The sequence below is a fragment of the Anneissia japonica genome, unplaced genomic scaffold (assembly GCF_011630105.1).
Source record: "Anneissia japonica isolate Jap-2015-1 unplaced genomic scaffold, ASM1163010v1 scaffold287834_len5846547_cov211, whole genome shotgun sequence".
In the NCBI taxonomy this organism is placed as follows: Eukaryota; Metazoa; Echinodermata; class Crinoidea; order Comatulida; family Comatulidae; genus Anneissia; species Anneissia japonica.
The window spans coordinates 1,754,174-1,772,983 of NW_022704992.1; the positions used below are offsets into that span (position 1 = coordinate 1,754,174).

At 34.3% G+C, this 18,810-nt stretch overlaps 1 protein-coding gene across 4 annotated transcripts in view; it reads left to right on the plus strand.

Annotated features, from left to right (window-relative positions):
• The window catches only part of LOC117104868 (brain-derived neurotrophic factor-like), a 36,378-nt gene extending 28,091 nt beyond the window's left edge, over positions 1-8,287 (plus strand). For all 4 annotated transcript variants that reach the window (XM_033245742.1, XM_033245743.1, XM_033245741.1 and 1 more), the window contains one exon: positions 5,856-8,287. In XM_033245742.1, coding sequence (XP_033101633.1) covers positions 5,856-6,593 — 738 coding nt within the window. In that variant the 3' untranslated portion in view covers positions 6,594-8,287. The remainder of the gene's footprint in view (positions 1-5,855) is intronic.
• The last annotated feature ends 10,523 nt before the right edge of the window (positions 8,288-18,810 follow it).

Consider the following 18,810-nt stretch of genomic DNA (forward strand, 5'->3'; position numbering starts at 1 on the left):
ATATATAGGCATTATATATCCCTAAGCGATTTAGGACTAATTTTTCCTGTAAGATTGGTAGTCGTCGACTTTAATCTAGTAGGACTCAATGATAAGTTAATAATGTATTCTGAAGAATTCGTAATTAAAGTACAGAACCATGAATGCTAGAGTAGTTGCTTAAAGGGTAATACTGATGGAGGTTAAGCTAAGGTCAGGTGTGTGTACTCTCCCATCTGCCGGTGGTGGTAACACTCATTGACATCTTAATGCATACTTGTCTATTTCGTAATATTTAGCGGGATTGTTGATATTCTAGGCTCTTGCCCGGGGTGTGTATCAATTGATATCTTTAAAAGGATATAAAGCTGAACTGTTGAAGTGCGTCGAAGGCTGTTACCCACTAAATACTGCTCAATTAATATGTTGATCAAGTAAAGACTACGAATGACCCTGACCAATTTAAGACGCTACTTAGCAACGTGATGCGTACCGATTCGAAACAGGCGAATATGCCATTGTACAGTAATGTAGGCCTAATTCAATTGGTCATGTAGGTACCGTACCTATATGAAATTCAGACTGGGCGCCCGTTGGGACTAGTGGCAACCAATGCTGTAGCCAGCTATTTGGAGAGTTGGGACAGTCCCACACAATTTTTTAATGGGTCCACAAAGAATGGGTCCACATGTTTAAAAATGGGTCCAAATTATGTAATTTTTTGCATAGAATGAGTCCACTTTTTGAAAAATGGGTCCAGATTTCTAATATTTAGCTTAAAATTGGTAAAATTTAAGAAAACGGGTCCAGATTTTTCATATTTTTGCGTAAAATGGGTCCACATTGTTTGAATTTATGCGTAAAGTGGGTCCACCCTGATATTGTCCCACACTGTTTGAAAATCCTGGCTACGGCATTGGTGACAGCTGCAGTGCTGCGTCACCCCTTGATAAGTTTGGTACGTACATGTGTTTTGTTGTAAGGATAGAACCAACGGCTTAACGTTTATTTTAAAAGAGGGTGCTTGATAGATCAATGACACAGATAACCCTTATTGGTTTAGCACACATCGATTATCGCCAGTACAGCATGTCAGTTCGAGTTGGATAGATGTATAAAACGAACACAATAGCACATTGTATAATGAGACCTATATCTTTTGCAATGAACACCACGTTGTCTCGGCAGTGCTATTATTAGGACCTATCGTATCGTACGTGAATGTTATATTGATATTAATGATACGTAACAGTCGAAACACTTAAGCCTATCTTCTGCAATCCTGAATATAAATCCGTCAATTTAGACCAATGCGATGTCATCAACTTGTCATTATTTTATGATGTCACTACAAACATATCTATTTTTACCGTTGTATTAATAGACCCCCACAGGTGGGACTTATATATTAGTATCTGCATTCATAATTTATCAATATCCTCTGATACAATGATAATTCGAACCGTAATAGAGCTTATCTCAACACTCAAATATACTCACCCGAAGAGGAATTCTATTGTCGTGATTACTTGAATTCTTTTTAATCTTTAATAACTGGCAAATAAAGTAGTTATTTATATAGTACATCAAAATTCCCCAAGTGCCGATGGAATTTATAAGACTCTTGACGTGTTGGGTTTTGCATGCCACAAACAGTTCAACAAAGACTAAAATATTAATATGGCCTCGATTTTTATTATTCAGTATTCTATATTTACGTTTTTAATAATATAATGGTATGCATGTCGCCTTTTATCATAATATAAAATTATTATACATAGATTTTCTCATCCAAAGTAAACTTATGACTCGCCACTTAAACAACTAAATGATGCTATAATTGTTTATGAAGCTTTTAGCACATATTATAGATTTAGCCACTTAACCTAGTATCACGGGATTTGAACCCACGACTTTAGGGTTGAAAAGCAAACATTTTAACCACCAAGCCATAGCTCCACTCCAATACAAATAGGCTCATTATTCAATCATAGGCCTACACCTTTACAATAAAATGTTTCAGTCTTCCACCCCACCTAAATAGCTTTAAAATACCTAATTTTAATTATAGACCTATTAAATACGGTATGACCTGATCAATCAGTTTCAATAAATCAATCGAATTCCTGTTTATAGGTAAGGCCGCTTAATTTGCTGACGAATTAGCAACATCGTTACTGGTTATGTAACAGACGCTGAAACGCTAAAACATCAGGGACTTTTCTCTTGCTTTCTTACTTTTATGTTAATATTTTAGAAAGCAATTATTGTTGCATTTGCAGCTTTGTGTATCTTATAATAGGGTATAGATTGGATAATTAAGTATTTATTTTTAATTTATAAGCATGTTGAGACATCTACGCAACTTCGACAACGCTTTCGATTAAATTCTATGAAAAGGGGGACAACGTATTTAATTTCATGTGTTTCGCAGATCTTAAAGTGGAGTAAAGTCGACTGTCAAATGAGGGCGCGCGTGTCAAATGTATGAATGTATGCAAGTTCTATAGCTACACAATTTCCCCATACAGAATATCATTTCGTGATAAAGTAGCATGTGATGGTAATTGCGAAACTTCCCCCAGAATTAGTTCATAATTGCAGCCTAATATTTTAAATTTCTGCGTGTTTCTTATGCGATTATCAGTAATATTATGCCGATTGAATTTTTCACACAATTACCGGTCAAAACGATTGCACAAATCAATGTCAAAATTAGGATACAACTATCAATAGAGGGCCCCTTGTTATTGTGAGCATTCGTTAGAGTAGTTAAAACAAGTGCATTTCGGTATGCGTTTATTTATCTAGGTTTCTATACGACACATTTTGTGTTCGTTGACAGTGAAATATGTGCCTTCGGATCCAATCAGTGTAATAAGATGAATGACAGTTGAGGGGTAGACTAACTTCTGCTGATATCTTCACTTAAAATTGTCTTTTGAAGTGTTCCGTGTTGATACTGCGCGTGTCTCTTATTCAACAACTTCTCAACAGACGTGACAGTGGTCAAGCTAAGATGTTTTTCAAGTTTTGGGTAAACACTACCGGTAGTGAACAAATTCTTCGCGTGTGACATGCCGCCGATGAAAGAAAAGTTCAGGCAGTAACTAGCCTAAGTTTTCGCCTCTTGTATTGCTATGAATTATGATTAAACAATAGGCCTAATACAATTATGTGCCACATCTAAATGAGCGACTGCAAATTAAGCGTTTATACGGTACTTCAATGCGGGCATACATGAGCACGTACGCGTGCCATGCGAACTGATAATTGTGTGACGTCGCCACGCGTCGCAATGCCAATAGGCTACTGTGTAGTATATAGCGGATGGGTTAGCTCAATGTGGTGTAAAGTTGCATTGAAGGAAACCGACATTATTTGGTCATCAATGAGTGTTAAATGATTATAACACATATGCATGAACTAACCGCTATCTAAATGACATTTCTTTTTAATTCCAACTGACCTATGTTAAAAAAAGCTTCCTAGATTCTGAATTGTCAGATGTTACAAATAGCTTCTTTTAAAAAAACCTGCATAGAAGCATAGCCTATGCCTAACTAAACACTATTCAAAATCAGTCACATATTTAGTCTATTTGAAATTGACATTGAATGAAACCTATCTAAACATTGAATGAATTAAATTGTCCTCAGTGTGTATTGATGAGCTTGGATTCATCTTCCGAGGCCCTTGTCTTAAAACTGCCTATCTAAAGGCTTCTCGTGAGCTTCGTCTCTTCCTATTGTTTCAGCTGTATTAGGATTTCACAACGGCGTTTACGTTACAGCCCCCGTGGGCCTAGCAAAATACTAACTCATATTTCTCGAGCTCGTATTTCGTAACTATCTCCACATTACTTCAATTCACACCTGTTATTAGAATCTTATAACAAGCAATTCAGTACCTCCACATTCCAGTATAATACGGTAACTTATATTTTTCAATAGAAATAAAGCTTTAATATCTGAGCCGTGTTCGCAAGGTGCACGCATCTACCGTAATATAAGCGCAGGACCAAACGCGTATTCTATTGTGGCGCTTAATCGAAAGTACATGTGTTTGAATACCATGTATCATCAAGGCATCATTAAATAACCAATTTCTCATTTGTACATTGTAGGACTACCATTTAAACACTAATTTAAACACTAATTTGTAAAATAAGTATGCACAGCTCTCGAAAATAGCCACACTGATGTCCGAAATCTACACATAGCCTATTTATTAGTTTACGATAGAAACACGTAAAAATGTCTCACACTGTGACCACATTGTGTTTATTTTGTATATCAGAACAATTTCAGATTTCGGTTGGAAATTTAACGACGTATCTTTTCTAATCGGCCTATTGCAATCGAAACTTGGGTGGGTTGACATATGGGTTAATATTGCAATATTTTGGGACACCAACGAATGGAGAATTCCCTAACTTTAAATCAATTTACACAATAATCGAGATGCAATTACACCTTTGACACAAACTCAAACTTTACACTGAACCAAGCACTGATAACCTGCTAAGTCTAAATTCTTAGGATGATCTTTCGTTCTCTTCCTGTCACCCGCACGCACTATATCTCCCCTTTTGCTGTGTGTTTGTTCTATCAATTTATAATGTCATCAATCCTTTTAACATGCTCAATAATGCACAACGGGCGTTCATTGTCAAACTTAACAAATTCACCCCCTTGCGTGGGTTTCAATTGCACAATGAAATTCATATATACTCTATATACATATATATTAAATTAGTATTTTTATATTGATGATAAATGAATACATACTTCCGATTACTAGTTTTAAATTCTAAATGAATAAAAAAAAAGTTATTAATATAATCTCATATACGTATTCAACTTGGTTCTTTGTCATACTTTAATAGTACATTATAGAGGGCAGCATACTGACATTTTGAGTTGACAGTGATAATCTGGAGTTGTGTGCCGGTCAGGTCTCTTGATATCACTGAGTGAGATCCAGATATCAAAAGATTTAAATATATACTGCTATAAGAAGTAATTTAAATATCAATCTAAATTCGTCAGTCAAAGTATAACACAATAACAGTGGTAATCGTGTAAAAGTGTTGAGTGCGTTTTATTAAATTCTCGTATGTCGTCAATGCCCGTTTTGTTATAATGGGTCTGTTCACCGAGATAGCCAACAGAAGGAATAACATAGACACTGCGTCTAGACTTGGAACAGGTGGAATCCGAATGTATCAAATGGAAAAATAGGAAACAAGTTCCTATAATTTGTGTATCATGAAGAGATTATTGTGAATGCTGTTAGTTGTCGAATTTATAACTTGCCATTCGTTGGTATTAATTTGATAAGAATGTCAAACTGCTGTTCAGTCAGTATTTTGAAAGTAAATCAGTAGGCTTGTTTAAAGGCCTACTTGGTGACGATTAGTTTCGGCCTGGTTTAAATAGTTTTGTTCGGTGTTTGGAGGATTGGATCGGTTGTACTCGGATAGGTATTAAAATCGGGCGGGCTCTCTTATATTTCCTAATGCGTTAGTTTTCGGAAGTATTCTGTTAATTGCCGAGTGGGCTTTGTCGGGTTGTCAACTTGGTTAAGTCGAATCGGCCGCCGATCTGATTGTTTTGGGTTGTGACGGTTGGTTGGTCCATGGCGTTATCTGTGTGTCTGCAGGTTATCAGTCAAAATTAATGATGATTGAAGTTGTTGGAAGGAAAATCACTATGTCACAACCAACTAGGTCTAAAGACACATGCACTAATGAAGCGTTATGCTGTTTGATGCATTGGAGGGTATCTTAACACTGATTTACCAACTTGATTATTGCGATTTGACAACACGTAAATTCCGCATTAAAGTAACATTTCTTTTTTTTTTCGTTTCAGAGAGCAGTTACCGGGTTTTTAACCCTTGAACTTTTGCTTGTAGGCCCCCTATTCATATCAAATTGCCTGGCTTTCCCAAGCAAGTTTGCCGATTCGGACATACATGAAATGGACCACTCACAAAAGCCTGTTTCACAATTTACAAACCACCAAAGACAAGGCAAGGGCAATGAACATATGGAAACTGTTTCGCATTTAGTTTATGATTTGAATGAAATCAATAAAATGTCTGAAAGAACGTTCTTTTCAGAATCGACTCCTGATAGGCCTCCAAAGGCATTTCTAACTGTTGACAAGAACTCGGATTTTAGTGGTAATTCCTCAGTGCACAGTCGAAAACGACGAAGTAGCAACGAAATATTGTCGGTATGCGATCAGTCCACAAGCTGGACCCGTAAAAAATGGGCCATGTCTTTCTATGGAGAAAATGTTACCGTTGTGGAACGCATTAAAACATTTGATAAAAGTCATACGGCCCAATTTTTTTACGAGACATCTTGCTCTAAAAAGGGGTCAAATAAGAACGGATGCCGAGGCATCGACGCCGCATTTTACAGCTCGGAATGCATTACGAAAGAATCGTATGTGTATGCGATTGTTAGAAACAAACAAGGACAAGAAGGGTGGAACTGGATCGCAATTAATAGTTCGTGTGACTGTGCATTGCGACTTATGCCTAAATCCCATCGGGTGCGCCATCATCGTAGCCGTTGCCGACGACCATTAGTGCACCCATGACACAAGTGACAAAAATATTTTTTTCGGCAATAACGAAAAGAGACATACAATCACAGGAGAAAAAGGACGGGAAAAAAGAGAAGCTGCAGATACGTTCGAACCCACAAGACCTGTAATTACCACAATTGATATTTGTGACCGTGATAGTAGTGTGACTGTCAACTTTTAAAAGATTCCAGTAGCCGTGTGGATGTTTTAGTTGTCTGTTCCTATGTCGAAGCCGCCATCCCTCGACGAGATGTGCAAACTTTCCCTGTGATAAAACGGTAAACTCGCCAGTTGTCCCATTTTTGTCCTATGAAAAGTAATCCAAGCATCGATTTTGTACTTTCAAATTCAGTGTGCAAGTGCACCATGTGTCGTCACGCGTAGCTCAAAACATGTGAATTGCTTTGTATGTCAGCGTCTCGTTAATTTGTAGTTTTGATACAATATTTAAAAAAGAAGCTTTAGAAAAGAAGAAAATACAATTTTAACCTTCACAGGGAAGGTGCTTAAAACTATGTTACATACAATCGTATTTGTGACAGTTCCTTTTTTCTACGACACCGATTAGAATGTGGAATTAAAATTGAAATAGGTACAATTTGAAGACTGAATGTGGAATGTAGACCCCACTGACATTATCACTAATATACTCTGTTGTGAAAGTTATTGTGTATGTGTATTATACTATCATTCGTCATTACTTGTTACCTGTTGGTATTCATGGACGTCGTCGATAATAATAATAATCGTCGGCGTTTTCCGGAGTTCGTTGGAATTATTCGGCATTCTTCGGCATTGGACTTCAAATGAGGCTGAAACTGTAAGCACGCTGCTGTGAAACTAGAAGTGTTTTCTTTGAAAACTTTGTAGAACATAAACTGTACTTATCAACTGGTAAATTCTGCAAAAAATAGTTTCACGTTGTAATTAATGAATTGAAGCTAATAATCAAACATTCCCTTCTGCGTAGGCACATCGTTGCCTAGCAACATAATGCGCACAGAAACAACTTGAATGATTAGCTGAGGTGAACATCAAGTCGATAAGTTAAAGTAAGAAAAACGTTTAGATCGGTTCGCTTACACAATTTAAAGAAATATATTTGTTTAACGTAATTAAAGTTATTAGTAGTATTAAATTATTCTAAGATGTGGTGAGTAAAATTGAGGTTATTAATGACTCATTTTAAGCTTTATTTCTGTATTGTTGTTATTCATACATAAACACCAATAGACCTAAATATGCAACTCAAGTTGTATGAATATTTATATCGCATTGTAAATTACATGTATTGTTCATGTTCTTGAAGCCTATGGAATACTAATATAATTTATATTGATAGAGTTCTATCAAGGTGTTTTAATACCTCCTTGGTTATATTAAAAATCAAAGCATGAATTTGGTTTTTACTAGTTTAATTTATATTAGTTAAATACTTATTTATTTTGTCAGCAGTATTATTACATACACAGAATTGGCCTATTTGTTTTAAGCTTTTAAACATTTTATCATGTTGCTAAAGTATCAACATAGACCTAATGTAATTTTTAAGCCCGAAGAAGTTCACTAAACGCCTTACAAAGTTAAAAAAGTGCCCTTATGAAAACAGAATCATGAACAAATGGATCATACGTAATTTATATTATCGATTGCCAATAAGTTTGAGGCTGATGCATCCTTAGATAAAGTGAGGACACTGTCTCTTATACACATCTAGATGTGTATAAGAGACAGCATTAAAACATTTGATATATATATATCAATTTTTATAAATGTAATGCGGTAATAAACAAGTGATTTGCCTTTAGTATAAGATTTATTATTTTGCAATATGATAATAAATAATATGATGACGTCATCCATATCCTCTGTGTACGGCTTTTTAAAAGATGTACTACAGACTGGGGTAGTCAGGCTTGTGTAGTTTAATGTAGCAATGCGTAGCTTGAAAATTCCCTTTAAGTGTATTATTATGGTACTGTACTGTCATGCTTTTCCCCCATATGTGACGTAATCAATAATGAAAAAAATGTTCTATAGAAGTTGCATTGATAGTTTTTAAACACATTGTGATAAATATCTGTAGCCTATGTATGGAGCAATTGTAGTTTATATTAGTATGAAAGTAGTATGACTTATGCCTCTCTCTCTTTTACTGCAATCTTTAACGTTGTTAATCACACGGTAGAAATTTGTGTTAGATTGCGTTATAGTTGCCGTATTACCTTTGAAATACAACATTAAACCTTAGAGGTGTTATTAAATATATAAGACCGCCATGATTAGAATAACATTACGTGAAGTATGTTTAATTAATAAATGTTATATTGGATTTAATTAAGTAAATGTGAAACATAAGTGTTTTGGAGAATACAGCATCGGTACACGAGGTACTTTATAGTTAGATCCTGGCCACATAGGCCTACATACCCCTATCCATTAGATCTACCAACTATATGCCTAAACTCCCTTAATGTAAACCTGTGGTTACAATGTTTGTCGCTTAATAGTCCGAAGTGTTTTATATGAACAAAATTAATTAATTTGTGATGTCTTTTTTTAACGATTTTTTTTTGTCAATTAATAATCGTAGTAGGCCTATATCTTTTTTCCCGCCAGTTTATTAGACAGGGTCAAAGCTTATTAGTATTCATTTTACAATGTACTGCCAAATCGTCGTCGTTCTTTTAACACTTGCTAATGGCGCCATGTTTTATAATGCTGAATTCCAACATTGAAAATAAACATTAAAGAAGTTACCATTTTTGAAATAACCTTTGTGTTTATTTGTTTATAATTTCTGGATGTTACCGTGATATAGACACACGAACGCATCATACCGTAAAACCTTGAATAGAAGCCCTATGCTTCTTTTTTAATGACCTTTGGATGGGCATTTTTTTTCAAGATGCGCTTCTTTTCGAGATTGTTTTTGCAAACACGATGAAGAGGATGGCTTCCTTGCAAAATAAATGCTATAACTATTTTGGAATCGCTACTAAAACCGTATATGTACTTAAGATATTTTTCAACCATGGAATTCGAAATTCTGTTGATTATTTTAAAACTCACAAATATTAAAATATCATTTTTTTTCAATTATAATGACGATCGAAATATGCCGACGACAATCTCTTGGACAACTAAATATATACAATACAACAAAAATAAAGCTTTTGATATCATTTATTACCATAAAATAACAAATGATAGGCCTTATAATATTAAACGTGTGTACATTTGTAATATAATTATATTAACAATCTTCAATCTTCTAATAAATTTATTTATAAATTTATATAGCCGCGGTTAGCTTCAACCTGGCAACCGTCTTAACAGATACACTTTCTCCATTAAACAGCTTCTACAAATCGTATGCATAGGCCTACACACAATCCTGTTGACCAAACCCAGTACCCTTGTTATAATCGTGCAGGAATTTAATTTTAACCATGCTACATAAATATCACGTTGAACTGACACATCCTCAAAAAAACGTCAGTCTGCATATCACATAGTATGCTTAACTGATAATTCAGTGTTTTTAATCGTTTATTTCTGTTTTTTAACATTCGTATTTTACAATGTAATAAATATTATCTCGAAAAGAAGCCCATACTATCTTGATTCTCATGGGCTTGTTATTGAGATTACTTTTGCAAATTAAAAGTATGGCTTCTTTTCGGGATGGGCTTCTTTTTCGAGATTACTGTTGCAAATTAAAAGTATGGCCTCTTTTCGAGATGGGCTTCTTTTTCGAGAATACTGTTGCAAATTAAAAGGATGGTTTTCTTTTCGAGATGGGCTACTTCTCGAGATTAAAGCCCATTGGGCTTATAGGCCTATTCGAGGTTTTGCGATATACACACGTACACATGCATGCACAATCAGTAATCAATTATAATAACAAATATTAATTGTGAAAACCCGAAGAATTAAGTTGCCTCCGTTGTTGTACGCACTAACAGAGGGTGGGGCCAGCAGAGGAAGCGTGGGACAATAAAAGTGCAATATTTTCAAGATGTAATTTCTAAAGTAATCATTTATTTATTTTATCTAAATACATAAAATGCTGTAGCTTTGAGACATTCCCCCCAAACCTCCACCTGGGTCAATCTGCTCTTGGACCCCACTGGGGTGGGGGGGGGGACTTTACCGGCCTCAATGGAGTTCCGGCAGCTACAACCAACGCTGTACGATGTTTTAATTTAATTTGTTGAAAAATTATTTTCTTAGCACAATGTTTTTTAATTATGCCAGACACTTAGGCCTATACTTCATCGGAATTAAGATCATTAAATATATATTAATAATTTTAAGCTGACTTTAAGAGGAAAAATTGGTGTGTAATTTTAAAACTTGGTGTGTATTTTTTTGATCTGGTATGTGCTACAGGTTTTTCTGCTGATTCCTCCATTTGTGGGGTCGGTAGGTGCCACAAAACACACTTGTATGATTCGTATGTGCCACAGAACACAAAACAACCGGAAAATGGCACATTCGAAAAATCATCTATTTCGACAAAACAGTGGATTTTTTTTTTCAAAATGGGGCTATTTTTTACCTAGTCGTTTTTAGGCTGATTCTTACATTATGGTACCCAAGGAGTTATGTTTAAATTAACCTTGTTTAACTTCATTTTCATAGCATTCAAATGTAAATTATACCAGAATTACGTCTATGCTTACTATGCCTATATGAATAAATTATATATTATTTACGCTTAAAAGTAGGCCTGTATGTGGCATTTGCAAACATGGATAGTATTTTTGTGATCCGTAGGAGCCACTGAGCATAAATACAGTCAAAATAAAACGTATTTATGCAGTTTGAATTGAAGGCACAATCCATTTACTAATCCTTTTGTACTCATTCGCTAAAAGCAATCAATACAAAATATTAGGCCTACAGCCATGGAGATGGGTCAGTGGTACGGTATATTGTATGTTTTTTGAACTTACCGATGTCAATCCAAGTTGGCTTGAAGTCTTTAAACAAGGATGTGCCAAATTGACTTTGATTGGCAGGCGCTACTAAAACCATTATAATAAAAAATCGACATAATACCGCTAAATTTCTCGACTTAGTTAATACTCCCAATAAGATTTGAATTCTCTGACGTGTCATATCGATATGATTTACGTATAACATTACAAAATCAATATAGATCCTTCACCCTTTTAATTTTTCTATAACAATCAGATAACAGAAATGCCACACCCATTATCAAAGTCTCTGAAGCACATAAGGTGTGTGTGAGATCGATACGAATAAGAAAAGGATCAATACAATTCAATAGTATATCTGCAAAGTCGATTGATTATATGACAGTTTGATCGATATACCGGTAGTTTATTATCCTTATATATATTACCTTTAATTTTGTTACACTTCTGGTAAGTTACAGTTTCTTCTACATTTTAGGCTCCTAGGTCACGAAAATGATATTGAACGCTCTCAATTAATTTTAATCGTGTGTTAGAGCCTTTCAATTCTAACAATATTGAATGTTAAATTGATATTGAACGCGAAATTATATTGATATCCGATCCAAGACCGATTGAAAATCTTAACAACAATTTATTAAAGCTTCATATAATAAGACAATATCTAAAATTAAACAAGAATTGCTAAGACCTTTTAATCATCATCATCATCATTGGTTTCTACCTTCCAGCTGGTTCCATTTATTAAATTCCTCCTTTTTTTTTGACGTGCTCTTTCTTTTTATCGACATCCGGGAAAATTTGTATTTCTGAGGTGTCGTTTAATGACATTTAAGTTCTTCAAAATTCAAGGTTTTCCCGCTCTTGAAAACGGTCAGGCAATTTTTCTCCTTCTTATTACTCAAGCCAATTATGTGTGTATAACATACATAAAAAATTGACGTTGACGTATTCTTTTTCTATAAATCTCCCCCCGTGAAAATTTTCAGTTCACTTTTTATTTTACAACAGCTCAATACTCAACAGTTAAATACATTAATATTGAAAATATATAATACAAATATAGATATAAAGATATCAAAATTGTGCAATTAAACGAACTGTTTTAAGGATCCCTGTCTAGAAGGAACAACTTTTTTCTCTCTCTTTCGTGGCATGACCACCACCTTTATTCAAAAATAATCTGCATTAAACAAATATCAGTACAATATTTTTACTTCAAATAGTTTTTTCCAAGTTAACCTTGTGTTCTCTTTATACCAACAATGAATATATTTTGCTTTTTTCATATACATTATTTATTTAATTTTCATAAGAATACAATCATTTGTACGAGTTAAGAAATAGAATAGAAGGAAAAACTTGTCTTGAAGGGATCCCTTAATAAATACATAATAAACTAAATAAGAGCAAATATATAAATAAACAAACTAACTAACAAACAAACAAATAAACAAATAAATAAATAAATACCGGTAAATAAATAAATAAAAAGTGATTCCTAGATTGCGGAAATGAGCTTTCCCGACTTCTAATTTTTCCATTTGAAACAAAAAAAAATTCAGCTCACGGGTCGTGAAAAGTTAGGTCTAGAATTTTTTTTTTCTTCATATTTTAATTTTTTTTTGCCCAAGGGTGGGGGGGGGGAGACCCTCTCAGACCACCAATGCCTGTCGGCTTATCGATTGGTCTATTTTATAAAAGCTATAAACTGTGAAATAGGCCTACCAGTAGCAGTCAACTGCAGGTTACCAAGTTTGCAAATAAAAAATAATAATGTTCCGAAAACAGAAAAGCGACTGTAGCACAATATTATAAAAGTCACTACTGTGATATTGATCCAGTAATAAAACTTGTGTAAGTAGGCCTAATCCCACGGCAATACTTGCAGATGATAAAGATAACGGGGTCCACATTTATAATCGACCAACATCATCAAATGACATCATTTGCAGATTAGTCACATAACCGGTGACGTCACGTGCATTTTGTTCACATTATTCAATGTCGTCAATCGTCACTTAATGATAGGGCACTTTTCCACAGTTTACTTGCAGACCAGTGACATATAAATATAGTATTAGTAATAGGGCAGCTGAACAAAAGTTGACCTTCTTGGCTTAGTTGGAAAGGTCACCCTCTTTAATTATGGTTTTAAAAAAATAAATAATATATTAAACCATTAATAATACTATTATTAATGGCATTTGCCCCTCTTACATTATAGAAAGTCTTGTTAAGTGCGCTATGTAACAGCGTCCCATGATGATATATCCATTATCCTATTACAAACAAATTAGGCCTAATTAATCTCTGGTATTAATATCAATGACATTTAGCAAATCTACGAGTCTATGATCGTGATATTAATTGACTGGACACACACGAATCAGTGGTAAAATAAACTGTTCTCACATTTTATTATGATCCATTCCTATTTCAAATAATGCATTATGCAATGATAATTCAACAAAACAAAAAGAAAAGGAACAATTTTTTTTTCTCTCTTTTGTGTTGTAAACCACTTTTATTAAACATTGTTTCTGCATTACATTTTTTCTATACAGTTTTATGATAGATATCCTGTAATTATAATAACAATTACAAAAACAAAATTTTATAATGCAGTAATAAATGCAAAATTGCTTCTAAAATATTCATATTTTTTTTCTTTAGTTGAATATCTATCTCAGTTTATTGTTTTATGTGGATTTACATTTAATTTCAATACATTGTCACATGAATTGCTGCACAGTAACCATTCAAAGAAAGGAGCAACATTACAATATTGCGATACAGAAATGGTCATGGAGAGCGTAGTAATATACGGTATGTAATATAAACATTATACAAATATACAGGCCTATTAATTCGTTAAATCCCAATGAACATGCAGCAATACATGATAAAGAAAAGTTCAAGACGGTTGTAATTGATCACCTGACGATTTTATAGTCCAGAAGCTAACCTGTTCCACCAATGCCGTAGCCAGGATTTCCAAATGGTGGGACAATATCAGGGTGGATCCACTTTACGCGTAAATTGAAACAATGTGGACCAACTGTCTTAAAAGTTTACCCATTTCACGCCAAAATATGAAAAATATGGACCCATGCTCAAAATTTACCCATTTTAGGCTAAATATGAGAAATCTGGACCCATTTTTCAAAAAGTGAACCCATTTTATTTATAAAATTGCATAATTTGGACCCATTTATAAAAAATGTGGACCCATAGTTTGTGGACCCATTAGAAAAATTATGTGGGACTGTACTGTCCCAACTGTCCCAATAGCTGGCTACGGCATTTTGTGCCCCAAACCCTCCGCATTTTGCTCATTTCATGGGCTTTGAGGTGTATTTTTCCAGATCCAGAGTGATATAAACAAGTTATATCGTTATAATAACGTTAAACGAATCAGATTGTTATTTACATTATATATTGATGATGCTTGATACCAAAATAATGTAATGTACCATTACCCTTTAAAACATAGGTCATCGTATTCATCGTATTTTAAAAATGCAATGTAGGCCTACCTCTCATTTCATGTATCAAGTACACTGACAACTGATAGGCGTACTTTAGAAGAGGATTTTGCTGACCGTTCAACAGTTATATGCCTACTTCGTTGTCAGTATAAGACTGTATATCGATTACGTTATTGTTATTGTTAAAGACATCGACATATATCCATTTCATAGTATTGATGATGCAGATAATTCGATAACATTTGATGACGACATTCAATAACATTTGATTAACAAACCAAGAATAATCGCCATCATTATCATTACGGTACTGTACCATTACCGTTATCGTAATCATATGATTTCCGTTATCGTTTTTAATATCAGAATGTCATTCATATTGTCATGGCCTAGCCATCGTGATTGTTATTATTAGAGGCTTGGGCAAGATATATAGCAGGCCTAATGGTAATTGATTAGAATCCAGTTCAAAATGGGCCTAGTTTAAGACTTGTCAATGCTGTACATATCCTTGGTTAGGATAGTTGGCCCTAAGTTACATCGTCCGGAGTATAGACGACAGGACGTTAAGCCGTTGGGTTCGCGTGTGCATAGTGCACAAAAAACAATTCAGTTATAGCCCTATAATAAACATATTTCCCATAGCAATTAGCTAAACGTAACACGCGTAATAAGACGTTAATCATGTACAAAATGATGTATACCGTGCTCGAATAAGCGTCGCCGCGCTTATAACATTTTTGGTGGCTTCACTGCGGCGCATATTCAAGAGCGGCGCTTATTCGAGAGCGGCGCCGCTTTCCTTGCCCGTTTCCATGTTACCTATTTCATGTTTTCCCGTAGTTCAGTAGGCCTATCATAGGTCCTATCATCGTAAACAAACGTTTATAAGAAATGCTTGTGTTTTCATTGTTATATATTCATTTTAACACTGTATAGGTATACATTGAATTTCAATCCCTGTTTCATTACACATAGTGTAATATTAGGCTTACTCTCGATTAAGCGCCGCGGCGCTTAACGAAAAAAAAAATAATGTTTGGTGCGGCGCTTATTTGAGAGTGGCGCTTATTTAAGAGCTGCGCTTATTCGAGCATTTACGGTACGCAGGAAAAACAGAGATTTTATAACTACTCTTTGCCTGCACAGGTAAATTAGCTGGTAGACAATAGTAGGGTACATGGACATTTGTTGCTAATTAAAAATATTCATGACTCAATTTGCCATCATGTCACTTTATTATATTGTACCGGTACCTGGTATGTTTTCACCAGATTCTTTCAGTCTCAATAACATTCGTTGGCCCAGTGATAATCTGTGACATATGACAGATTGCATGATATTAGTTGATCTATTTTAGGGTTTCAAAAATAACGCGTTTTCTTCGTCACACAATACTGGGAGTATTCTAGAACGGCCCAGGCCTCATAAATAAACACTCCAGATTAATTACTAATGGGGAGAAAACACTAAAGCTATCGAGTATGTCACGAAACCATTGGGGGAAGCGCCAGTTAGCTGTTGACGCATGAATGCGGAATACTTCAACTTCAAACACTGATATGATAACAATACGCCCACTATTTAAACTACATACAAAAGAAACTTTCAAAATAAAAATTCCACGCCGACAAATAAAATAATAATACAAAAAACATTTAAAGCAGAGAAACGTGCCGTGAATGATGCAAACTTCGCATAAGTGAATTTGTTGTGGAAGCAATTAATTTAAATTTTGATATTGGATCTCATGGTAACGAATGGATCGGTCAAACACCACTGTTGTGGCTTCCAGTATTCCCATTATCCTGTCTATCTTTATCATCGTCATTTTTATAAATATATAAAAGTATTATTTTTATTATTATTACTATTATCATCATTGTCATTATTATTACTAACAAATCATAAATCTTTCGGTACACCATGTGTAAAAAATATGAGTTTTCGAGGTACCTAGGTAAAACCACTGGTTCTTGGTTGTCTCAATTATTATTACTGTACTATGTTTGTATTTATGTTCTGCGTATCGTATCCTGGGCACATAAGGGTAACAGTTGACCCAGGTTAAGCAAGAAATAATTTTCAAAAATCTGTTCAGTTTAAGCAGAGCGAGCCCAGTGAGGGATTTCACAGATAAAGGGTCTACTGGTATTGGTCTACCACTTGAGCCCCACACGTTTGGGGCTGAGGTAAGACAATTATGACAGCTGCTGGCTCCCACTAATACTACTGCTGCTACTACTAATACTAATAATAATAATTATAATAATACTAATAATAATAAAAATAATAATAATAATACTAATAATAACAACAATAATAATAATAATAATAATAATAATAATAATAATAATAATAATAATAAACTTCAGCTATAATAATAATAATAATGGACATTTTCGATATTTATTTATTTTGTTACTTCATTTAAATCCAACAGCATGTACACTCGTCTATTCCTGATGGAATGATGCTAAAATATGAAGGTTCTGGAAGGGCTAAGTATAATTAGCATTGTCATTTAATAGCATTGTTATTGAAATACAAGAGAGCACGATCGTTACTTTGGAATGTCCTCAACGAAAAATGTGGGTGTTGAGGGTGCTTGACTAGGAATTTTAGGCGGTGCGTTGGTAAATGTTTGATTAGGATTATTCGTGGTGACATGTAGGCACCATCTCAAGTGTGGGGTGTTTCAATTTTACCGACACAAAACTAGTTTATGTCTTTAGCTACGAATACTATATGCCATGTCATGCATCCTCTGTTGGAACTTCAAAGGAACAATAAAAATAGCAGGCATAATGAGAAGTAAATACAGGATTAACTTGCGATCAATTTCACCAATTTCATTTTTAATTTAAAGACAGAAAATGTTTAAATTGCGAAGTACCGTAAAGAAGATTCATTTACAGCTAATCGGAAACTATTGATGTACAATAGTTGATATTAGTCTGTAGGCCTATCACATTCAAAAGGTGAGATATATTTGGAACTAGATAGTGACATATTTCAACTAAGGACTTTCATTAGGAAATTTACTCACAAAAAGTAAAATAATGTCCACAATATTTGACTGCAGAAGAAATTTACATGAGGATGAATTAAGTGTTCCATTGGTTTTCCCCCAATGCTAGTAAATTATCACCTCGTCCATACGTAATGTTATAGCGTTCATCAAGTGGGGGAGGTGGAGCGAGGTATCTCTAGGCCAAATTCACTGTTGATTTTGACCCGCAAAAACGAATTAATGGCGGGGCCCGAAATTAATTGTACATCGGATTTCTATGCAGGCTTAATAAGTCTAATATTATGTTATTGTTCCCCCACACTCACTCGTTATATACTGCATCCCATAAAGCAAACAAAAACTTTCTCATTGTATGAGGGCGCTAGACAGAGTTTATTATGTCACAGACAAAGGTGATCAGTGCTCGCTGTCTTCTGATAAAATGAAGCTGATTTAAATCAAAATTGCATAGCATTTATTAAAATATGAAAATAACAGTCACATATACATATATCTAATATAGTATATTATATACAGTACTTATATACTGGCCTACACATAGTGCAAATACTATTTACAGCACTTCGACGCATCCACATTAACAAAGATCAATGTGAAATACAAAATATTACATGTAGATATATATATATATACACATATACACATATATATATACATATATATACACATATATACATACATATATATACATACACACACACATATATATATATGTATATATATGTGTATATAGGGCCTATATGTGCATATATATATAT